Source organism: Momordica charantia (genome assembly GCF_013281855.1).
Source record: "Momordica charantia cultivar OHB3-1 chromosome 6 unlocalized genomic scaffold, Mcharantia_2.0 BLBB01000006.1, whole genome shotgun sequence".
NCBI lineage: Eukaryota > Viridiplantae > Streptophyta > Magnoliopsida > Cucurbitales > Cucurbitaceae > Momordica > Momordica charantia.
In genome coordinates, this window is record NW_028275164.1 from 14671701 (window position 1) to 14697938 (window position 26238).

General features: G+C 34.8%; 2 protein-coding genes across 3 annotated transcripts; both read right to left on the reverse strand.

Moving 5' to 3' along the window:
• Window positions 1–985: 985 nt before the first annotated feature.
• On the reverse strand, window positions 986–1473 carry LOC148210750 (uncharacterized). Its single transcript, XM_088125172.1, has 2 exons — window positions 1251–1473; window positions 986–1092 (listed from the first exon to the last, which is right to left on the reverse strand). The coding sequence occupies exons 1-2, from the start codon at window positions 1471–1473 to the stop codon at window positions 986–988; spliced, it is 330 nt and encodes a 109-aa protein (XP_087981298.1).
• A 6980-nt stretch (window positions 1474–8453) lies between these two features.
• On the reverse strand, window positions 8454–26032 carry LOC111024654 (1-phosphatidylinositol-3-phosphate 5-kinase FAB1B). 2 transcript variants are annotated; one of them, XM_022302393.2, is made up of 14 exons: window positions 25712–26032; window positions 25353–25430; window positions 19519–20199; window positions 18640–19356; window positions 17737–17890; window positions 17213–17560; window positions 15741–16601; window positions 15345–15676; window positions 13988–14111; window positions 13731–13895; window positions 11845–13326; window positions 11167–11433; window positions 10088–10413; window positions 8454–9241 (listed from the first exon to the last, which is right to left on the reverse strand). In XM_022302393.2, exons 3-14 carry the CDS (start codon window positions 20100–20102, stop codon window positions 9211–9213), a joined length of 5391 nt encoding a protein of 1796 aa, XP_022158085.1. In that variant the 5' UTR covers window positions 20103–20199; window positions 25353–25430; window positions 25712–26032; the 3' UTR covers window positions 8454–9210. The 2 variants fall into 2 exon arrangements, with proteins under 2 accessions (XP_022158085.1, XP_087981627.1); XM_088125501.1 differs by lacking the exons at window positions 25353–25430; window positions 25712–26032 and having other exon boundaries at window positions 19519–20262.
• Between the last annotated feature and the right edge of the window lie 206 nt (window positions 26033–26238).

Sequence of the window (26238 nt, forward strand, 5' to 3'; positions counted from 1 at the left end):
TCTTTGAACCATATACTTGTCTTGAAAACTACTGAAATTCATACATTCAAAAGCCGTACATGGTTTATAATATTTTTGTTGATATAAAGCAAATTCAAAAGAAAAAAATAACAGCCTCACATTTTTCATCACTATCTACATTGTCATATTGTCACTATTTGATTTTCTGTATTAAAAAGTAAATCCAAGTGATTTAGGGGCTAAAGAAGCCCACCATGAAGATGATGGGCATCTCTCCCACATGAGCTTCCTACACAATTCGAGTAAAGTTGGTGGATGTCTTTTCTGACAATGTTGCCTTTTCTGACCAGAATAAATGATTTACTAAACATAAATCTCCTAAGTCACTTTAAAATTTAATAACTTTTACAACTGTCATCACAAAAAATATTCACAACTGACATTACAAAAAATACTCCTTTCCAAAATCCTAGTGTCATAACAAAACTAACTAGTTCCCACACTTTCACATCTATCATTGTAAAAATCTATAAATAGCTTAATCTTAGTAATCTCAGTTAAAAGTTCTACTCTCTTCGAACTTTTATAGGCAACTTTAACCGCTTATTCACTTGAATTGTTTGAGATGATGAACTTCCCTGCAAAGTCTTTAAGAAGTAAGAAAAAAAATTAGATTTACAACCATGATATTATAGAAACAAAATTTAAGTCAAGTGTTATTTGAATTACTAACATGTAGAAGTTTTTCTTTATTATTTGGCCCTTTATAACTCCTTTTGTTGTGGCCACATTGGTTACATTTACTGCATTTCATAGATAATTTTCTTCTACCAATTGTGCTACCTTTTTTAGGTTCACCAGACTCTCTCCTTCTTAATTTCTTTGTCCTACCAGGAGCTCTTCTAAGATGAGGTGGATTAATAATACTAAAATTTGTACTTGGCCACAAGTTTGTACCATTGGTTGGGTAAATAAGAGACTCATAGCATGCAATGTAGGCCTTCTTTTTATAACAATCTTCGACCTATGCCTCAACTTTATACCCTTTATAGAAAATACAACTAATGGCATTATGACATGGTAAGCCAGTGAGATCCCATTTTCTACAACTACAAGTTCTTGTATTAAGGTCTACAACAAACTTGTCGCCTCAACCATTCCTAGACTCAAATTTTAAATCACCAGCCCACACAGGTAACCAATTCCTACTATGCAATTTCTCTTCCTCAATTTTCTCTTTTTATTTTGGGACACACATTGCATTCAAACTTGTCAACTTTCTCTCTATTATTTTGAAATCTTCTCATTCGATAAGTTCCAATCCATTCCCCATAGAGAATTAATTGGTTGGTCTCTAGCTTTAAGGATGGTAGCATTAAATACCTCACATAGATTATTAACTAGAGAATCACATTTATACTCGCAGCTAAATGCATGCTTACTCCATTTCTCATGAGGAAATGCCAACACCCACTTGTATGCACCTTCATCTACTTTCTTAATTTTTTGCATCTCCCTCTCCCATTGATTGTAATACGTTGCATTGGCTGCTCCCCTAAAAAACTCTTTCAACTGTTGTCCAGGAAACCTCTTTCACATGTTGCTATAGATATGTCTCACACAAAAGTAATGTTCTGAGTTTGGGATTAATTCACTGAAGGTTGGTACTAAACCCTGAAATTATAAGTAAAATAAACATGTCACAAATATGTAAAGAAACTAAAAAATTCAACTCTAACAAGTAATAAATTACCTTTTGCTGATCAGATATAAATGTAACTTTTTTATCCTCAATGTCCACAAGTAATTTAATAAAAAACAAAGTTCATGAGTCCTTAGAGTCTGCCTTAACAATTGCAATGGCTAAGGGAAAGTATTGGTCATTAGGATCTCTTCCAACTGTTGCAATTAGTTGTCCTCCATAAGGGCCTTTCAGATGGCAAGCATCTAAACCAATAAATGGTCTGCAACCAGCAATGAAACCTTGTCGACATCCATCCAGATAAATATAAAATCGTTGAAAAACATTGATCTGTCTAATTCTACCAATTGGTTGACCGTCAACCTCTTCCTGTTCATGTCGCACATCAAAGTTCAATAGAGTACTGCTACCAGGATTGGATCTACGTATCTCTTCACAATACTCCCACAATCGACTATACTGCTCTTTGTGTGATCCATGCACTATATCTAAAGTTAATTTCTTTGCTCTCCATGCTTTCATTTTATTAATTTGTGAAATGTACTTACGTTGTGAAGGGATCGAATCCCGAGTGGAAGCTCCTGATCACTTGTGATTCAATTAGGAATGAAACGATACCGGTTTTCAAAAAAATAGAACCGTTCTATTTAAACGTAGAGGTTAAGCCTCTTGGGGAAGAAAATGACTTACATTTGATGACCGTAGGCAAAAGTTCTTCCCCGAGCAAGGATATTGTGACAGCACGAACTAGCGAACACGAATGCACGAACCCAAAGGTTGGACTCTACCACCACGTTACCTTGCTATTCTCTTTAGGATCAAGAACATGATTGTGTGCTCCTTTTCTTGGAGAGAAAAACTAAAGATAATTTAATTTTAGATTGTGAGAGAGAGATATCACTTTCTTGGGAGAAATCAACCAACATCCACGGGAAAACACAGAGAATATCTCTATGTTTTGAAAGCATGAGGGAAGAGAGAGAGTGGGAGCTCCACCTCACCATTTCCCAGCAATTTTGCTGGGAAGTGGTGGTTTTTAATCATGGTAAATACCATAATTAACATATACGTAAATATATATTTAATTATATTTAATTTAATAAATAAATTAAATAATTAATTAAATTAAAACCTATTAATTAATCGTGGTCGAGGTCGAGGCCATGGTCGAGGGCATGACCACGATAGAGGAAGAAATAATTATTATTCTTGTGGTGGTCGTTTTAATCATTCACATTTCAAAAGAACCACACGAAATGTTGATCATAAAGGAGAAGCTCCAAAATATCAGAGTTAAAAAAGTGTTGAAAATAAATGCTTCCTATGCGGTATGATTGGGCATTGGGCACATACCTGTCGTACATCAAAACACTTAGTGAATCTCTATCAAACTTTTCTAAAAGAAAAGGGAAAAAAGGTGGAGGCAAATCTTGTATACTAGAATGGTAATATATATTTGATTCTACCAACATAATAAGTTTGGATGTGATAGATTTTCTTGAATCTCATGGAGAACAAATCGGCACAGCTAGTGCTTCTTTCGACTTTGAGAATATTCAAAATTAATGCTTTTAATATCTATCTTTCATGTTTCTTTTTATCTTAGATTTATATTTTGTATTTCAAGTTTTTTTCTTTCTTTTTCTCCCCCTTCTTCTTATTGTAATTATCTTGTTTAATAAAGAGCATGGACAAATCTCATATATTGGATGACTCATAAAGATCTATGTCTGGAAAGTAGAAAATATTTTTCCAAATTGACAATGCTAAAAGCAAAAGTCAATATAATATCAGGTTCTACAAACTTGATTGAAGATTTTGGAAAAACAAATGTTATTTTGCCTAGAGGAACAAAATTTACAATTGACACATTGTTCTCTAGTCAATCAAATAAAAATATACTGAGTTTTAAAGATATACGTTGCAATGGTTATCATATTGAGACTGATAATAAGAATAATATAAAGTATCTTTATATTATATCTACTCTCTCACATGGAATACGTATACTAGAAAAGCTGCCTGTTGTAACTTCTGGATTATATTATACTCATATATGAGTAATTGAAATATATGCAACAATGAACCTGAAGTTCATGAATCCATATATATTTACTATTTGGCATGACCAGTTGGGTCATCTTGGGTCTATATTAATGAGAAGAATTATTGAAAATTCACATGGACATCCATTAAAGAACCAGAAGATTCTTCAGTCTGCTAATGAATTGTCATGTGATGCTTGCTCTCAAGGAAAATTAATTATTAGACCATCACCAGCTAAAGTGGTGACTGAATCACCTGCATTTTTAGAACCAATTTATGGTGATATATATAGCGCCCATAAATCCACCAAGTGGACCTTTTATGTATTGGTGTTAATAGACGCATCGAGTAGATGGTCACATGTGTACTTATTATCAAGTCGAAACTTTGCATTTGCAAGCTTACTTGCTCAAATAATAAAGCTACGAGCACAATTTCCCGATTATACAATAAAAAGCATTCGTCTTGATAATGCTGGTGAATTTACATCCCAATCATTTAATAATTACTATATGGCGAAGTGTTGAACATCCTGTAGCTCATGTTCATACACAAAATGGTTTAGCATAATCATTTATAAAATGTTTGTAATTAATTGCTAAACCGTTACTTATGAGAGCTAAGCTTCCTACATCTATATGGGGTCATGCTATTTTGCATGCGGCGTCACTTGCACACATTAGGCCAACAGCCTATCATAAATATTCCCCATTACAATTAGCTTATGGCCAGGAGCCAAATATTTCTCATCTAAGAGTTTTTGGATGTGCAGTATATGTTTCAATTGCTCCACCAAACGTACTAAGATGGGTCCTCAAAGGAGGCTAGGAATATATGTCGGATTTGATTCCCCATCAATTTTTAAATATCTTGAGCCACTGACGGGTGATGCATTTACTACACGATTTGCTGATTGTCATTTTAATGAGACAAATTTTTCAAAGTTACAGGGAGGAATTAAGAACTTGGAAAAAGAAATTACATGGAATTCATCATTATTGCCTTATTTAGATCCCCATACAAATCAATGTGAACTTGAAGTTCAGAAGATAATTCATTTGCAAAATATAACAAATCAATTACCAGATGCATTTATAGATGCTAAGAAAGAGACCAAGTCATATATACCAACTGCAAATGCTCCATCGAAAATCGATATCCCAATGCAGCAAATTGTCATAAGTAATCCTTGAAAAATAAAAATCTCGAATAGTAGACCAATGGGTGCATGGTGGACCAATGGGTTCCAAAGATAAAAATCGTCGAAAGAGAAAAGTAGTCAATAATCGAAATGACTCAATTGAAAATGTGGATATTCCAAAAGGAATCCTAAACACGACTACACATAGAGATACTGAGAAAGATCAAGTATCTGAGGATAATAATGAGATCTCAATAAACTATGTCATGACAGGAAAAATATGGAACCGAGCTAATGTAGTTATTGACAACATTTTTGCTTATAATGTTGTTCTTTACATTATACTTGAAAGTGAGGATTTAGAACCAAAATCTGTGGAAGAATGTCGACAAAGAAAGGATTGGCTTGAGTGGAAAAAAGCAATCCAAGCATAATTAAACTCACTTTCAAAACGTTAAGTCCTTGGACCAGTAGTCCGAACACCAGAAGACGTTAAACCTGTGAGATACAAATGGGTATTTGTAAGAAAAAAAAATGAAAACAATGAGGTCACAAGATATAAGGCAAGACTGGTTGCACAAGGTTTTTCACACAGGTCCGCTATTGATTATGATGAGACATAGTCTACGGTAGTGGATGTAATTACACTGAGATATTTAATTGGTCTGATTGTGTTTGCAAGTCTTGACATGCATCTTATGGATGTAGTCACAGTATATTTATATGAATCTCTTGATAATCATATTTATATAAAAATCCATGAAGGATTTAAGCTACCTGAAACATATAATCTAAGTTCTCGAGAACTATATTCAATAAAGTTACAGAGATCATTGTATGGATTAAAACAATCAGGACGAATAAGGTATAATTATTTGAGTAGATATTTATTGAAAGAAGGATATCAAAATAATCTAATTTGTCCTTGTGTTTTTATAAAGAAATCACTGTCGGGATTTGCTATTATAACTGTAAATGTTGATGACTTTGATATAATTGGAACTCCTAAAGAGCTTTCAAAGGCAATAGTATCTTAAGAAAGAATTGAATGAAATATCTCATAAAAACAAAATTTTGACTTGGCTTGCAAATTGAGCATTTAGCAGATGAGATATTTGTTCATCGGTCAACTTATACAGAAAAAATTTTAAAAATATTTTATATGGACAAAGCACATCCATTGAACATTTCTTAGTGAAGAAAGATATATTTCGAACTCGAGAAGATAATGAAGAGCTTCTTGGTTCTGAAGTACCATATCTTAGTGCAATTGGTACACTTCTATATCTTACTAATAATAAAAGTCCAGATATAGCATTTTCAATAAATTTATTAGCTAGATATAGTTCTTCTCCAACAAAAAGACATTGGAATGGAGTTAAACATATACTCCGTTATCTTCGAGGAACAATTGATATGGGTTTATTTTATTCAAACAAAACAAATTTTGATCTTACACAAAGCTAGATCTCAAACAGGTTATTTATTCACATGTGGAGAAACTGCTACATCATGGTGATTAGTGAAACAGACCATAACAACCACCTCTTCAAATCATGTTGAAATTCTTGCAATTCATGAGGCTAGTCGAGAATGTGTATGGCTAACATCAATGACTCTACACATTCGTGGAACATGTGGCTTGTCTTCTAGTAAAAGTCTTCCAACAATATTATATGAATACAACACAGCATGTATAGCTCAAATCAAATGAGGATATATTAAAGGGGATAGAACAAAGCATCTTTCACCAAAGCTTTTCTACACTCATGATCTGGAAGAAAATGGCGACATCACCACACAACAAATTTTGCTCAAGAGATAATCTGACAGATTTATTTACAAAGCTTTGCCGACTACAACATTTGAAATATTGATGCACAACATTGGAACGCGATGACTTAGAGATCTTAAATGATGTTTCCATAAGGGGAGCAAAATATATTATTCTTTTGGGTTTATTAAAGTATATGAAATATGTACTCTTTTTCCTTTGCTAGGTTTTTTTTTCTTATTGGGTTTTTTTCTAGCAAGGTTTTAATGAGGCATATATCATATATATAATGGGCATCTAAGGGGAGCATTATAAAACTAATATCGTAGATGCCGATTCAAAGACCACCTGTTTGTTGATCATGTTCTCCATGTGTCACCATCACATCCATGCTTGGTGTCCAAATAGTACACATCATGGTTATTTACATTGCCTATAAATATAGTCAATTCATGGTTTTCAAATATATAGAAAATTTGAAGGAATTTCCTTGTTATTTCTAAATTTACATTTTATTTGTGATTTCAATTTTACAATTTGTCATTTTTTCCGTTTTGGTCATGTTGTTCGTATACTCGTGGTACTTTGTTTCTCTCTTCAATTTTACAACAGCTACTACATTGTGTAGCCTTGTTCATATGGAGCCATACCACAAAATAGTTGCACTTGACATTATTCTTTTCACTTATAAGATCCAGTTTCTAAAATTATTTTAACACTTCTTGGAGTCTTCCTTTGACAACTCTACAAAGATAATTAAAGCAAAAGCAACATACATTTGACCGTATTTTTCTTCTTTTCTAATATAAAATATAAAATGGTAGCTGATGTAGGATTATATATTAGATAACTAATCTAGTTTAGTTAACATTTAGTTAAGTTGATGGGTTAATTAGTTTTATTAAATTGTTAATTGATATTAGATAATTAAATAGCTCCTTTTGTATTAGGAAGCTATTGGATCACATTCAATAAAAAGGTGTTTTTCTCGTTTACCATATAAAAACTAAGGTTAATCATATAATTCTATTATCATTCACTCAATAATACATATAGATAAATATACAAGGTTAACCGTCAAAGCAAGTATAGCTCAACAATAATTGACATACCAAGAGGGTTGTCCGTTCGATCCCCCACCCCAAGCAGGATAGCATCCTACCTTCCTGGTAGGTACAATCGCTTGAGTCTAACATGTTATACTAGAATATATATAGACATTTAAGGTCTAAAATTAACAAAAGTTAAAGTGCAAGTACCAAAATGAATATTTTGAAAGTACAAGAATCAAAATAATATTTTAATATTTTTTTTCAAGAAAAATAATTATTTTGATCCCTAGGTAGATTATTCTACTACCAAATATATCCACCCAATGCTTTTATTAGCTAACGTGAAAATATTGATTTTAAAATTTTAAGAATTAAAATAGATATTTTAAAAGTTTAAGAATAAAAATAAAAATTAAACTTAAAAAGTTTATCTAAACAGACAATTTAAAAAAGTTAAGTTTAAAAAAATGAAATATTCTCAAGTTCAAAAATAAAATAAGATTTAAACCAAGAAATTAAAAATATAGCATTTTGAACAAATCCGTACTTAAGTCTGAATTAGAAGGTTATTCATATTGCCAACCTATTACTAACTCGATGGTCAAGACACCTATACCTTCTTTGATATTAAAGGTTCAATCTCTCACCCCCACATAAGAAAATATTCTTCGAGAAAATTACAAGAATTTAGCACACAATCACCTAAAAGAATACCATTTGTAAACATTTCAGATTTCATCTGTCTATGATATATTGTATCCCTGAACACCAATAATATGATAGAAGTCTCAAAAACAATCTTACTAGCTTATTTGATCATCTTGGTTGAAATGAATCATTGGGAGTCATTTACATTATATATAGGTCTGCTCTCCTGATAATCGACAACGCTACTGCCCTCTACAAAACGTCGTATTTCTCAGGAGGGAGAGCTTTCTGCTCGACAAATGTATCCAGCAAAGTTCTCCATGAGTCTCCAAAAGTTTGGCAGATGAGGTAAGGTAAAGACACTCATCATCTAAAGGGCATACCCAAACAAGAAAAAAGAGTTACAAGAATAACTTACTATTTCTTACTACTATTCACAAGAGCAACGCCTTCGGATCATATGTCATGATCGTAGTTTAGCATGGCCATGGTCAATCACAAATCAAGTCGTTTCACAGGTAGATGGTTCGGCAATCTTTGTAGAACCTCAAGTTAAGCCATGGTTCATGCTTCTACAACAAAGTCTGTCATGTTATTGTAAGAGCTATCCTTCCTCCCCAAGTAAAGCCATTTTTCCTGCTACTGCAGGCTCGGCTTTACGGAAAGAAAGAGGGGAGGAGAGAAGCGCATCACTAAAGTGATAAGTTCCCCATTGTTTAGTCGAGGTCGAAGCATGGGTTCAAATTTCATCTCAAGTGGGACTATTGATGTCGTCTTTTTCGACATGGCTTCCATGTAGAGGCTTATTGGGGCTCCATTCGTTGCGACATGTTTACTTTTCCCCAAGCAAGTAATACTACACAAAATGACAGTCTGTTTTCCCTTCTCATCCATCACTGTGTTCACAAAAATGTTTGCTGAAGACAAACAAACATTTTGTTAGAAAAAGTCTACTCGAAAATTATACTCCCGTATCGTTATTAGTCTTTTTTTTTTTGTTTGAGAAACCGAGCATTCATCAAAAAAAAAATGAAAGAATAAAAATAAAAAATAAAAAAGCTTGATGGCATACAAAAAGACCGTCCAGAAAAAAAGTGCGGAGCTAACTATACAAAAAAGGGCTCCCGTTCAAAATAATAAAACTTAGATGGTAAATACAAAAATCCTTAAAGACTGACGCTCAAATACAAGCATTTTTATAACAATAATCAGATCATTCATCTAAATTACATGGTAAAAGAAATGGCAAAATGCACATATAATATTTATGTGTAAATACAAAGCTTACGTGGCAAATGCACATATAATATTTATGTGGAAATGCATTATAACCAACTTAGTAATCACAAAAAAAATCATTTGATAAACCTAAGGTATGTTTGAGAGTGCTTTTACACAAAAAAAAGTACTATATATGCACATAAATAACAAAAAAAAAAATACTATATATGCACATAAATAAAACCTATGCAATAATAAACCACCATTCCAAATGAGAAGTAATTTTGACCGTACCAAAAATGCTTTTAACCCTACTAAAAGGACTAAAAGGGCTAAAAGCACCCCAACATATAGCCTAGAAGTTAGTACTGTCTACCCTATCAGAAAATAACATCCTTGACTTTGCCTTTTTAAAAAAATTAGTTTAGTAGTAGTTCAAACCATTAATCAAATGTTGTCCAAAGACTGGAAAATAACTCAAAAATGCAGAAAATTTGTACCCCAATCGTTTTCACCTATCTTCAAAAGATTTGCAAACTTACCAATCCCACGAACTATCATGTTCCGAATTCTCGTCGCAGAGATCGGGGTGGGACTCGCTAGGGCTGACTGTTGAGGAGGGCCACTGATCTGGAACCATAAGAAAATATGTAGTCATAGCTTTCCTGAAACGTTTCTTGTATTGATGAGGTGAGATCACAGTAGGAGAAGCATTCTTGGGCCCGCCAAGAATGCCTGAGTTCTTCACCCAAGTTTCAAGATGCTTATCCCAAGTATATTGCCTCATAAAATCAATAATCCCCACAACCAGCTCTTGCTTTTCCTCATCCAATCCAACCAATAGTGAGTAGTCCATGACGTCAATTGACTGTAGCAGCAATTTGAGATAATATTGTCAGGCATATAAACACATAAGAACATATCCATAAGCAAAATGGATAATAGCTGAGACGATGTTTGGCTTGTGATTTAATAAGTCTAAGTTTATGAAGTCTTTGAAACCTTTAACTTGTGAAAATATGTGTTTGAATGATATGAATTTCATACCCAAAATAGTAAATGCACCTACCAAACATAGACATAGTTTTTCAGTCCGGAACAATACTGAATTAATCTGTGAGTGAAACACCTAAAAGTATTTTTAGAACCATGTTTAAAAGGTTCCAGGTTTTAGAAATGCTGGAGCTGTCATAATCTGAAACAAGATCTCTACAGGGTATCCAATTATAATAAGGAATAAAATAAATTACAAAGAACAGGAACTGTTAAATTCTGTCCATGACGTTGAGTGTTCTGTAATTTAATCTTGGAATTAAAATGCTCATCCTTAATATGGATAATCTCTACCTGTAACTAGTATTTATTAAAGTTGAATTTTACAAGTCTACTATAGTACTGGCATTGTGTGTATGTATAGCAAATAACCATCTTTCAACTAGATATCATACTAGAATAGAGATTCTAATTCATATACAATATTTAGTAGTAAGAAACTCTAAAGACGTTTGACATGTCAAACAGATTTATACCCAAGACTTAAATTGAATAAAAAAACGCAGTTGAGAACATCAAGACTTGAAAACTGAAGTGTGATGACACAAAGAAGATAAATTAAACTTACAGCTAAGAATGACGTATCATTCCAAACAGCTCTTTCTAGCAACCGCTTTGCCTTGCTGCCTAAAAATATTGGACAGGTTGGCATAGATTCAATCAGATTCTGATCCAGAAGAACTTTATTTTTTCCGCTTGTGTCTGAATTATAGCGTGATCGAGAAGATCCTTTTAGATCATAAAGTCGTGTCACATTATGCCTAAAAAGAAGATTCTCCATGACTAAAACGTCAGTCTTGGATTCTTTTCCTCCCTTTAGATGTTTTGAGGACACCTTCGAGACAATGAAAACAAACCCAAGAAAATAATTACTCACAAAGTTCAAGATGTTTGTTTCCATATGATTTAAATAAATTTTAAATCATAATAGATTTGAAATGAATTCTTTTATTTGGTATCTTTTAAAATAAAAAATAAATGAAATCAAATGTGATTTCAAACCTATATTTACTAGAAAAATTTTCAGGATTGAAATGGTCAGTTTTGTAGGATTACAATAGTAATTATAAATCTATCCTCATCAAACAAATTAGGATATATCAAGAAAGGCTATATTATATCATTTGTACTTTTCAAGATCAAGTAATTTAAAATCCTTTCATAAACTTAAAACTTTCTTCATTCCAGAGGGGGTTCACCACCAACTCCAAAAAAAAAATAATAATAAAAATTTCAAATATCGTACCTGATACATCCCCACGACCTTTGCCAAGCATGTTGGGCAACCTGTACGGATTGCTTCAGACAAATATTTAAAATAAGAGGGTCCGAACTGAATGAATGATTCCAACTCTATTTTTGTCACTTGTTTGATAATAAATCGCTCATCTAAAGTTTTTGCAAAGAAAACGTTGCTTTTGCCACCTTGGGCTCCCCATCTCTTGCAACGGCTAAGAGACCTTACATAATCTAACTCTGAAGGGCAACACTTTTTTCTTAACGCCTCAAACCGCTTTGCAAAATAGCAAGTTATGGTGTATTTCACCTGCCCCAAAGGACTCTCCTTTACAAAAGAAACTCTTGTATGCAAATCCTTTGTGTACAATAGTAGATCCTCGAACTGAATACTTTGTGTTCGTTCTAACATGGTCTCTTCATTAGAACTAAGACTTTTGTAGGTATCTGAAACTGTTTGATCAAAAGATCTGAGCGATTCTGTAGTAGCAGAATCAAGAAGAGGCAAAGAGCGTGCAGTATCCCCAGCTTCCATTACTCTCTCTGGCTCAGACATCTGAGCATGATACTCTGGAATAACCAATGAATACGCAACAATACTAGTGGGCTCGTCATCATAGACAGGAATAATGGTATCATTCACACCAACATGCATAAGAAACCGAAGATGCCCTTGCTTTTCTAACTCCCTAAACGATGAAATGAAGGCAGGATCATAATCAGAAAATTCAGGCTTTGGGACATTCAACAACGAAATCTTTGTATTATATGCTGAAGAAGGCATCGACATTGATGTCTCAATGGAATCAACACTTCTTAAAACCAAGGCAGAATGAAGAAGTTGAGCTGCCTCTACTCCAACTAAGTTCGCAGTACACTTCTCCATATCAGATTGTCCTGCCAATGGCTCCAGAATGCCTGAATTAGTTCGAGAATCATTACTCTCCTCAGATGTTCCGCTATTTGGGTGAACTGCACCTTTCCAAACTGCATCAAGGGTGTCGGATAGATCGGACATAATTGGATATTCTCCCACTGAAATTGCCCTTTCTATGGTAATTCCAACACCTAGAGGCTCAGAATCAACTCGAGAAAGACAAAACTCATCCTCCTGGCCACCAAGGTCCATATGTTTTTCACTCTCCATTTCATTCGACTGGTTAATTTGGACTGAATTTCCTCCTTTGCCAAGATCAATCTCATGCTTTGAATCTGAAGGTAAAGAATCATTATCACAACCAACAAAGAATTCATCTTGTCCGGATGCCAGATTCAATGCTGCCACCAACTCTTCCACTGAATCAAGTCTCGGGATGTCATTGCTCAAACTATCTTGGGAATTTTTGTTTCTCAAGGTGGCCGCGAAACTTAGGCGCTGAACCCAAATGTATGAAAGATAAAGAACATGCATATGTAGTTTATTGATCTCAAGAATATCAACTGCGGGTTGGTAAACTCTTGTCTCTCCAGACAGTACTTCCTTAAGATGCACCTAAAACAATTTGATAATATAAATAATACGAACCAAGGCTTAAAGCTTCCTTCCCCACATCTAAACAATGCGGAAAAATTACAACCTAGAAACATAATCAGCCTATAATAATCCATATTACATGGTAGGAAAATTGTTTGTTTATCTAAAAAATTGGGACAGTAACCATCTTTTGTCACATATGGGCACATAAGGTGTTTAATACAGCAGATATAATTAGTGAACCATATTCATACATGTTTTTCTTCCCCAAGTGCATCAAACCATTAAATGCGTGTAAATGCATATGAAGTTTCAGCAGATATCACTGAATAATATGCCTTCACAAAACCAGCACAATGTTTTCATCATCAATTTCAAAATTAAGATATAATTATAGATAAAATCTCAATCCAAAAACCTACCTCAAAATCTTCTTTCTCCATACTAATGATCTGTTCTAGTTCTTGAATATATTGGTTCAATTCATTTACCCCCAAATCTTCTTGCTCTATGCCAGATTCATTCTTTGAAATCTGAGGAAGAGCTTTACATACTCCAGCAAATATAATTTCAGCCCTGTTATGTACCTAGTAGAAGAGACGAGAACTCATTAGTCTTACAAAATTTAGGATCAGTGGCTTTAAGAATTCACTTTAAGTTGAATTCAAGGTTGTTGCACCTCAGTTGCTTCCTTATTTATCCAGTCCAGATTATTATGGTAAAATTCAAGTATGGATGGGGGGAGATGAACAGACTGAACATTAATTGCTGCATAGTGGAAACAAGCAACCGTTCTTCCAAACCTGCACATGTAAAAGATAGAAACATAAGGATGGTCTTTTTTGCCCTTTTTTTAGTAGGAAATATAAATAAATAAAAACTTCCATTCCAATCAATGGAAGAATCAAACAAGTGTCAAGTGTCTAATCCAAAGGCAAAATAAATTACATATGTGAGGTTGCAATTTGTCAGAATTAAACACAAAAGTAAATGGTAAAACTCCCCTGTAACTGAGGATCAGGTCGCAGAATGTGACACATGAGGATCCTAAACCACATAGAAGAATATTAAGAAGTCTACCAAACTTTCAAGTTTTGTACCAAAGGAACAGTCCGACAGGTGGTCAATATATTCTGCTAAATCTTCAGAAATATGCATCTTTTAGATTGCAATATCTTTTTAAGGATTTCTATGTTGACATTTCAACAGACTAACAAGAGATTTTTGGCACTTGTGCTTTCTAAAATAGATTGACAATGGAAGTCTACATTACCTTACTCCTGTGCAAAAACAATTTGAGAAACATACAAGGAATAACCCCCCAGCTGCCACAATAATATTAAAAAGAAAAAGAAAAAATAAATGAAGGGGGGTTGTATGTATCCAAATTATAGCATCCAAAGAATTGAAATTGATGACAACAAAATTTTGAGATTATATATCAAGAAATGCAAGTCTTGAGCTTTTAAACCCAGAACTTATGTTGGCCATATCTAAGCACTTGTGGTTACAGTTCTAAGAAAATTGAGAATTTTTATGTTCGTAGTGAGTAATGCATTATTTGAAAGGCAATAATATAATCTCTTTTGTTAATTATTATGACAAAACTGATTCTTTAGTGAAGATTTTCTTGATTATTATTATTCACAAAAATCCCTCAACTATTTTATGTGTAACGTTTGCAATTTCAAAAATAGAAATTTCTTGTCTCAAATAAAATTAAAAAATCATAAAAACTCGTCAGTTCTAGCAGCCCCATCACCACATTGATGGTAATGCAGTAACAAGTTTAATCCAACCATCCAAAGCATCTCTCTCTCCACCTTTTAAAGTTGTGGGCCTTCTGTCATTTCCATCTCGATACTGAATTGTAAATATACATAAATGTAGGCAACGTTTAGGAAATTTAAAATCAGATATAAAGTAAACTAGTTAATAGGTGAAAAAAGTAATTGGACATTCCTGTCATGCTCAGAACAGACCAATGACAATCAAACTTCATTGCTGGAGAAGTAAAATTATGAAGAAATTCGTACCCATAGAACCGGAGACAGTCTCTATGAAGGAAATGGCCACAACCTGCAACACGGCTGGCAGCTGCATTATTTGAAAAGCTTAACTCCAAAAATTTACCAAAAGATAAACCCCAGGCAGCATCAGACATAATAACTCTCCTAGTGGCTGGTGGGAAGCCATTGGTCCGAGGGCACTTCAGACACCGATGCCACATCCAAATTTTACCTTCAGGTTCCCCCGGTAAGAAAAAATCAGGTAGCTTCTTGGCAGATATTGTAAGGCTGCCTTGCGGATGCGTATAACAATGAACATGTGCCTCGGAGGGCATACCACATGAATGACATCGATAATTCTGCAAGAAGAGGAAAGTTAATTACGATAATGCTTTCGGATAAGAAAACAAATTCTTCCATTACCTGATCAAACAAATGATCTCGTAAAAACCGACCCAGAGGCTTGTCAAAGCTTCCATAGTATTTAATTCGTAAGAGATGAGCACGATCGCAAATAGTTCCCTTCCACACACAACGTGTGGACAAAGACACCAAAATGTTTTGTTGGTCAGAAGGTGATAAGGGGAAGTCTTCCCTCGAAGATTTAGTCACTAGATTAGAACTAGTGCTTTCAGGTTTTAGACATGCTAAATCAATATAACTTTGGATAGTTCCATCCAATGAATTGCTGCTTATATAACTAGAGTTACCACCTTGACTCAAAGTCTCACCAATTCCAGAACTTGTATCATCATCTGCCCCTGCTTCTTCCTTGATTGCCATCATGCCCATAGAACATTCTTTGATGTCCAGACTTCTACTTGCCTCAGAGGCGAATTTAGAGGAAAGCATATAATTGTAGGCAATAGAAACATCCTGATCGAAAGAAGACAAGGAAGTGGAGGTAGCGTTGGACTTTAATGGCCTTAAGGTCGGCTCTAAACTGTTGGATTTGATGACATTGGGACAACCTATAGATGATTGTCTAGTCAGAACAGCATCTTTTCCACATTGCCAAATTTCCATGCTGGGTTCAGGCTCGGGAGACTTAGCTGGAGATGGGCCAGTAAAGCCAGGTATAGCGGAGATGGACCTGTCTATACTTGATGGATTATGAGGAAGAGCGACTGTTATTGGGGACTTCAATGGGAGCTCTGGAACTGAAGCACCTTCATCAGCCAGAAAGCATGTTTCTAGAGCCAGGTGATAGGCAGCAAAAGTTGCATATTGAACAACATGTTTAACTTTTTTAAGCTCATCCCCACTGGCACCCCTGAGCAAAATCTGAAAGAAAAATAATATGAACCCATTAATTCCGATGGTTATATCTTTTTTTACTTGGATAAGAAACAATTTATGATGGTTATATCTAATAAGTTTTTTCAGGAAACATGACAGGAAAGCATTGGCTAGTTCCATAGAAAAAGTCTACTGTAGATTCGTAGTACCATGCCAATTTGCCACATCCTATGATGACTCTCAACTAATTGATGACTACACTAAAAAATTTAGAATCGATATCACCGTATCCCATACACTGAATCTGTGAATCCAAACAAAAATTACTTCAAATATGTCCCAAGTGAAATGCAAGCAATACCAACGTACTAGTCTTTCCAAACAAGATATTTAAGACAGTGTATCTATTCTAAAGGATTTGTATAATGCAGGATTTGAAATTACAACAATATAGTTTTAGAGAAATTTCAGAAAGAATTTAAATCCCATTTTTCTTGATCTGACTTGGGTACATTGCTGAGCAAAATGGAAAAATATGTCCTATCTGGACTGATATTTTTTTCTCATAAAAAAATAAAATAAAATATTATGAGCATGATTGATATGTTGTCTATCATTATAAATGCCATTTCTCGTTGTTGGTAACATAGACTTACAGTACAACACAGAGGCTTTGGACATCCCTCAAAGAACATCAGAGTCTTTGCGAACTTCTTGCCAGCTTGACCATCAACACCATCATGCTCTTCAACAAATGTCTCCACACGAAATGCATCGCAATAACCAAGTTTCAGAGATGCAACATGATCGACAGAAGGAACTATATTTGCCCCAGTGCAGCAAGCAATACGTTCTAAAAGTGATCTTTTAATATTTAGAACTAGAGTGATATTTTTTGAGAGAAGGTACTCCTGAGCATGGCGAGACACTGATTTCTCTACCAAAAGAACATTTGGATGATGAGCGTCAATCTTAGCAACAGCCATCTTCAAATGGTCAAGTTCCTGGAGATACATACAAGGAACCCATGAAGAATAGGAGCATAACAAATGTCATAACTTCATTATTAGTGACCGCAAGTACATCTACAGGACATAGGGGTTGAAGTACAAGAAATCTACAGAATAAAACTTCAACATACAAACCTAATGAAAAGGATAAAGGGTAAACAGTTTGAAACCTGCTGCAACAACGTATCAAAACTTGACAAGTGATTGGTAACACGTTGATACTCCAAAGCTCCCCCAAGAACAAAAAAGCGTGGTTTAGATATTGTTCTTGTCATCCGCCTGTGTGCTACATTTTTCTTACAAATGACTCCTTTAACAACAATACTGCAAAATAATTAAAGTCGTATCACACCACAAACCCTTACAATAACACAATAACCTAACTCCAAAGAGAAAAGAACATGCAATATGTAGTCATACAACGTGGTAAAACAAAATGTATTAGCAATTCTGCACTAATTAGGTTGAATCTTGTTAACATTTCAAAATAAAGGACAATATGATACCAATTGATTCTCTAAAATTTCATAGTACATTCTCTCTAAAAACCATGAGAAAACTTAACCAGCAATAGACAGCACCTCGGTTAGAATCTCAATGGCTACGTCATGCCCCAAGTGCAAAGATAACATGCGAGAATTTGCAAAACATAATAAATCAGAAAATGTATGTTCTTTTACTTTTTCCTCTTGAAACCCGAAAAGAGCCTTTTTCTTTACCAATAGTTAGAAAATGTACATGGAAATTAAGAAAGCATGTGAAGAATTATTTTAGCACGATCAGAAAAAAATTACAATAACACCACAACAGCATGCTAATTTGCCATCTCTAACATACAGTCATCACATGCTTAAAGCAGTGTGATATTCAACCACGATCACAACCTAGGGAGAAATATAGCTCCACAAGAAAAAGAATTCTACGACTGCATAAAATGAGCACCGACTTGCTAGAATATAAACCTGACCTGATCCTTCAGTCAAATATTGAGTCAATCTTCTACAAATTAATTGACATTCCTATATCAATACAATATAACTTACATGGACCTTAGTAGCCTGGAGTTACCTTACCTCTCACTACATTTCCCACCAGCAACGCATTTAACCTTAACATATCCACCAGGATCCATACCCCCACTCTTGCTTGTATCTGGCTTCAGAACTGTGGCTGCTTCCCAGGACAGATATGTTATTATATCTAGCCAACCATCTTTGTCGGGTTCGTCACCTAACGGAAGATTTTCAGCCTCCAAAAGTTGACCAACCAGAGCTCTAAAATGCCCTTCTACTACGTTTTTCGCAGTTTTCCTGTACTCCTCGCTTGACCTTCCTTTCATGGGGCATTCCCCACCGGCTAAGGAAGAAGGTAGGTATCCCCATTCACCTGGAGCACATGAATCGTCATCATCATCAAATAAAAGGGCTTTCTCATCCTCTTCATCTTCTGGTTCTGGAGGAAGCCAGAGAATCCCATTGTTCTGGAAATCCACAGGTTCATTATCCTTATTCTGCATGGCATAAGTAGGAAAGTCACACTCTGACCCTTTATCATTTTCATCAGAGTCTTCACTAGATTTCTCATTAATCCCAGGACGCTGAGTTTCAAAAATCTCTGGTGAACCCTTTGTGCTGGTGTTTTCTCTATCAAGATTTAAACTCTGTGCTGCAATGCGGTCCATCTCATCAGGGTTTACAGCACAATAATAATCATCAGACTGGGAAATGTGCCTCGATTCTGAATCTGAGCGATACATTCCATAATAATAATCATCATCCTCATCATCACTCCTAAAAGACAAAATACAACATCAAATAAATAACTAAAGTATGGAAGCATTAACAATTAACCATGATCCGAATAGAAACATCAGTTCCAATAAAATGATAGAGAAATATGTATCAATAGAGAAATATGTATCATGGTCTGTATGCACAATTAAAGAGGAATACCTGTAATAGCCATAAAAACTAGATGACGTAGTCATCATAGACGAAGCACGATTTATGCTCTTCCCATTGATTGAACTGTCTTGCTCGTCCGAGATGCCACCAGAACAAAATGGGTCATAGTACCGACGATCAGTGGAGCAAGGAGTGGAAGCGATGTTGCTGATTGCACTGTGACAGGTGTAGCCGGACTTGGTGCTACTCATGCTGGAGGAGGAACTGGAGAGACTGAGAGCAGAGCTGGTAGCATTGTCCCCATCTTGGGCGGCGGATGGCTCCTTCCCCCACTGTTTGAAGCAGAAATTACAGACCCTGATCTTGTCGGAATCGTCCCGAGCATTGGCGGTGTCAATGGGTGGAGCAGGAATGAAGTTTGCAGTGCACTTGGAGCAGAAAACTCGGCCACAGCGACGGCAATGGTGGCGGCGGTTGATAAAGGTGAACTGAGAGTCGCATTCGTAGCAAACTCTGCAGCTCTTGTCGGGCATCCAGAAGTCCCTGGAGACGTTTGCCGGGTCGGACCGCCATGGCATCCATGACTTCACGAGGCCGACCAGGTCGGAGAGTTTATTTTCAGGATGGCCCATTAATGAACAGCAACTGGATTCTGCACATCATCCCAAACTGCTCATCGACCACCTCGCTAACTGTTCCGTAAATTAATAAATCACGCCCTACCAAATTCTGCACATCAAACAAACTCTTCATGATACGGAAATAAGAATAGTTTCCTTTTTCTTCCCTAAATAAAACATACATTTTCGACAAAATTTTTTGAACCAAATTTTGCCATTTCTAATTAGGCCCAGAAGCAATAGTTCTCAGCCTTGAAAAAGAAACAAAAAAGTGGTCTCCTAAATCGTTTGGTTGAAATTCTTATATGCACGTTTATTTATCTATTGTACTAAACAAATATAAAATAATTTTCAAGTCAGAAGAGGCTCACACGTGACTTAATTATTTTTTTTCTTAATACAACATTTGAGGTGAGAGATCGAACTCAAAATCTTTAATTTGAGGTATATGTCAATTACCGTTGAACTTTGACCTAGAAAAATATAAAATAATAAAATAAAAATTTTTACCCATAGCTTTATATTAATATTATGGATAAAACTTCCCTCCTGAAGATTCAGGAGGAAGTTCCTCCTGAATCTTTAGGAGGGGAGTTCCTTCTATTATTATTATTATTTGAGTTTATCACCCCAGTGTATGAGGTGGGGATTTCAATATCTTACCTCACAAAAGGTTATTTTATGTCTTGACCCGTTCTTATACTCAAGTTGACGCTTCACATTAGTTTTTAATGAATTGAATGAATATTAATTCTCGCTTGAAAATTGAAGCTTCATGGGAATCTTTGGACAACATTTGAAGCAATTCTCAATTCACTTCGACAACAAGATGACTCTTAACCGCAAGGATAGTGGTAGGCCCGGTTGCAAGCTATGAAATGTAAAAAAAACAAAACAAAAAAACCTCCAATTTGTACAAACAAAAACCTACCTTGTGACTAATATTGTGATGTCTCAGTAGAAATTACCAAAGAGAATGAGAGATCCAGAATAGTTACTATATGGACTTTCTATTCTCAGCTTCTTATTCATAAGATTTTTAAAATTAAGTGTGTTTGACTTGAGTAATTTTATGTTTGGTGGCGTTTTATACAATTTTTTTAATATGTTAGAGGATAAAAAAATGTTGAAGAATTCGGAACCACTACAATATGTGTCAAGTCTATATTTCAAATGCATATTCGAATAATACTCTTTACATTTAAAGTGCAATATTAAATTTTTTATTCCCACGTTTTGATATATTAAGTATTACACATCCACTTTAATCTCCAAAATATTGTTAGACAAACATAAATTATGAACAATCCTATTACTTGTTGGGTTAATTTGTGGAGCCAAAAAGGCTTCAAGGCTTAAGGCAATGGACTCAAAAAGGATAGCATCAAAACAGTAGTGCGAGGCAAAATCAAGAGACACTACATGTTTGTAGCATTGAGACGCGGGTTGTATCATCACAACATTACTGCAACAATCCAAAAAGGCCAACATGCACGAAATAACTTGAAGCAGACGCTACACTTCATAGCGTCACGATGCTATAATACTTTCTTATAAAAGTATCGTTTTACGCTGGTTTTTTTTTTTTTTACTGAGAAATCCTTGAAATGTTGAGTGTCCATAAAAGAGAGGAGAAGGTTGTAGAGCTCTGAGGACACAGCCCGTTCTATCTGGGTTTAGCGAGGGTATTCGTTGTAAAAGCCTACATAGCCATTGTTGTGGTACCTTGTGAGCTTTGTGGAGTAAGAATGGAATATGTTGTAATCTTCAAATCATAATAGAACTTGCAGTTGTAGAAAATTAGATGCAGTCCCGAGTTTGGAACAAACTAGTGTAAACTCCAGTGTTGAGCTTTTATATTCCTATGTAGTATTTTCTTTTGTTATTACTAAGCTATGATCTGATTCATCATGCGGGAAAAGAATTAGTTAAGTCTTAATTGGATTGCTCTATTTTCAAGAGGATTATTTTCCAACAACTACTATTAGAGTTTTTGGTTTCTATCCTGGGATTTGCAAAATAGTTAAGTTTTGAAGGAATTACCAAATTCAGCGGGGCAAACTTTGGATATTGGAAGATACATAATAAGGGTTACTTGACTTACAAAAAGGTGCCCAAAACTTTGAAGGAATGACCAAAAAGGATGAGAGATGAAGACTGAGAAGCAAAGTATGAACATACAGTAGTTCTCATCAAACTGTGTCTATTAATAAACATGATGACTAGTCTCGTGGCAAATGAGACAACTGCAATAGATTTGATGAAAATGCGGACGAGTAGGTACGGAAAACCCTTTGCTAAAAATAAGTTATATCTTGTAAGGAAATTTTTAAACATTCAAATGGATGAAAATGCGTATGTGAGTTCTCATGTTAATGAGGTGACAAATTTAATCATTCAATTAAGCTTGTCTTAAGATTACTTCTAGTGACGAGATAAATGCTATAATATTGTTGACAAAAATTTTCATAAATACGTGATGTGGCACTTGAGAAAATTCGTAAGAAGGAAAGTGAAAAATATTCACATCTTGCTCACCTTTGGTTGTTCAAAAGGGCGAAGAAAAAGTTGAATTTGATGATAAACAATAAAGAAATAGCAGAAAGGAATAAGAATAGAGAGATCCAATATTATTACTACCGTAATAATGATCGCTTGAAGATGCAACGTAGAAAGTTGAAGGAGGATTTGAAAAAGCTTGAGGCAAATGTAGTTATAATGCCCGTTTTATGCTGGAGATAACGCAAAGCATAAGACCACTCATCATAATGGGTGATTGACAACTAATGCAACTTACATGCACGTATCTTCAGACAGAGGTGGTTCACATCCTTCGTTGCCTTCCAAGATGAAAGACATTGGAAATATTCATTTGAAGACGGATAGTGGAAATGAGTTATTCCTACAAATGTCACGTATGTGCCTAGTATTAAGATGAATCTTTCCTATACAACTAAGTTAAATAATGATGGTTATCGAAGTGAGTTTGGTTGTAACTTGTGAAAACTCACTAGAAAGATCCAAGTTAGTTGCAGATAGCTACAAAAGATCTACATTATATATATCGAGATTGAATGTTGCTTAAGGATTAGTGAGATAGTAGATGCAAAGTTGTTGATAGTTTACAAGGAAGTAGGATAGAACCAACAACAAAAGTCTTGATCTGGAGAGGTGGCGCATTGATTAGAACATTTCCTAAAAAAGGGAAGAGAGTAGAGATGGAGACGAATCCAAGCCAATGAGGTTACAAGGCAATTGACAACATGATAGATAAGGTATATCCACATGCATTAATTCAAGTACTAGGGAAGTTAGAGAAAGACGAAGCATTCAGTAGGTTATCAGTTTATAGACCCAGTTATCAGATGGATAAGCGAATTAATGAAGTCACTTAAGCGAAAGGTATCAAAACAGAAAATCGAAATAGGTATTGAGGTAAAGAATGAAGTCTCAATCTTGGCGACCGGCTTGAGCGCAGTAGTCAAGCCAGTGGAAGGAACTTCATTTTTCCAGAATCGTTGATTGCAATAAAAAAAGAGTGGAACGTCGCCACTCAATGTGAGTGGGAGTACGTGACTATCCATTGTGTCTAGAAGATTACGTAGGTTGCCCAACCTCAAGATGCAATAATTAGTTTTATGATATTTTGTTTTTACAAGTTGGAAAAATTTGCAGGAGGAACCTTAGAGAGTTTCCAAGAAGAAAAAAGATTGTTGCGGCAAGAACCTTGGAGCTTACCAAGAAAATTAGAGGCTGTGTTGTCATAGTGAGAGTGAAAACTCGGTGCTACTAAGAAAAATAGAGACTGTTGTTGCTCAATGAGAGGCAAAATAGGTGTTTTATCTCCAAGTGAGAGATCGTTGGATTTGTGGAGCTAAAACCAGACTTTAAAGTCAACAGACCCGAGAAGACAACATTAAGACGTTGGCAAGAGTGAAAATCTAGAGATGCTACAAATGCTACCTCTACACCCAAGGAGGAGAAAGCGCATGAAACAAACTTGAGGCGGATGCTACACTTCGTAGTGTCTCAACGTTGCAACATTACGTATAAAAGTATCGTTTTCTATTAGGTTTTTTTCTTTATTGAGAACAAGTCCTTAAATGTTGGGTGACGATAGGTGAAACGAAAAGGCTTAGAGCTTTAACGATGGCTCATTTCTATGTGAGTTTAGTGAGGGTATTCGTTGTAAAGGTCTAAGTAGTCATTCTATTGGTGCTTTAAAAACCTAGATAGCAATTTTTATGGTACTTTGAAAGCTTTGTTGAGCAAGAGAAAGGTCCATTGTAATCTTGATGTCATAGTAGAATCTACAGATGCAGAAGATTAGACATAATGCTGAGTTTGAAGCAAACCAATATAACCGTTAAACTTTTCTATCCTTATCATGTATTTTCTTTTGTTATTACTAAACTATGATATGCTTTGTCTTGTGGAAGGGGAATTAGTTAGGTCCTTACTGGATTTCTTTATTTTCAAGAGGATTATTTCCCAACATTAATATATGCTCATAAAAATTGATCCAACATAAAGTGAAAGTATCCCAAATTAATTATTTCATCCTGAGTTTGAGACAAATTAATATCCTCAACCAAAAAAGTCAAAGTTTGAGTTTGAGGCAAATGAATATCCTCTACCAAAAATGTCAAAGTTTGAATCCTTAGCAAGTATCAATTCTAACACGTTCAAATGGATAAAGATATCTATTATTATCCATAAGCTCAATCGTTTCATACGAATGATTATTGAACTAAAATAAATAAATAATATTAAAATCATAATTTTTGCATTAAAATATCCAAGTAATATGTTAAGTAAACACATAGAGCACATCACATAAACAGAACATATGGATTCATAATTCTCACAATTTCATGAACAATCAGGACTATAAATTATATCTTGGTAAAACAAAGGAATTTTTCAAATTTTTTCTCTTTATAATTTTTCCTCTCTAACTTTTCAATCTCTAAAATTTCTCTCTTTTCTTTTCTCTAATTTATCTCTCTCTCTCTAACATACATCTTTTTTCTCATTCATCAATATACAATCACAGAGACTTTAAAGCACAGTTCAACAACTAGTTAATAGAATTATAACAAAACTCTCACCTCTACTACGTTTGTAAAAAGACAAAGAAAATCACTTCCACTCCACAAACTTTTGACAAGTGATTTTCAATCAATCAACCAAGCTAAAGTGGCAGTTCAAAAAGAATAAATGATAAAAGAAAAAAAAATCTGAAAAGTTTGTTAAGATTACCAAATCAGAGACGCTCTCCTTTTCCAGGCGAGTGAATCCAGCGAACTTGACGCAACGAAACATTCATTCCGCTCAAATCTGATACGCAACAAAAAAGCACTCTAAGCAATAACAGTTGAATAAGAATTAATTAATGAATAACAACAGATTACGGAATGATTTCGTGATGAACAATGCCATATATACATTCGAATGAAGAAGAATCAGAGAGACGAAAACCGCAATTAGATCCAATGGAATCGCTCAAAATCGAAAAACAGAGCAGTTCGAACCAGACGACGACGATGATCGGAGTCGAATATAATCGAATCGAAAAAGAAACAAAAAGAAAGAAATGCAATGCGAACGAACGAACGAACCTTGATGGATGAATCTGGAGGAAAAACGAAAGCGAGCGGGAAGGGATGAATGGATCTACGAATTGTTCATCAGTCGGCTTAATTTGCTCTCTCGGGATATCCGGCGATTCAAATTTGAAATTCGGATTATATTAAAAAGAAATGGCTAAAAGCTGAAATTCGGTCTACTGGTTTAGGATTGGATTGAAGAACTCGGATTGAAGAAAATTGACGCGTTTCTTCTCTCTCCCTCAGTTGAACTCTGTTTGTTTCACGTTTCTGCAAATCTGGTAATGGCGACTCTCTCTCTCTATCTATCTATTTTCTCTCTCCTTTCCGTTGTGTACTTTTGTTTTCTCTCTCTCGCATTGCCTTATTTGGGATTTAGGAGAGAGAGGGAGAGAAAATTTTTTAATTTTACGTACGTTGCTTTGTTTGTTGTAGCAATGCAGTTGCTACTTTCTAGGGCTTTTCTTCTGTCACAAAAAAAATAATAATAATATTATAAAATATCAAATTTATATTTATATTATTATGTACTGTTATAT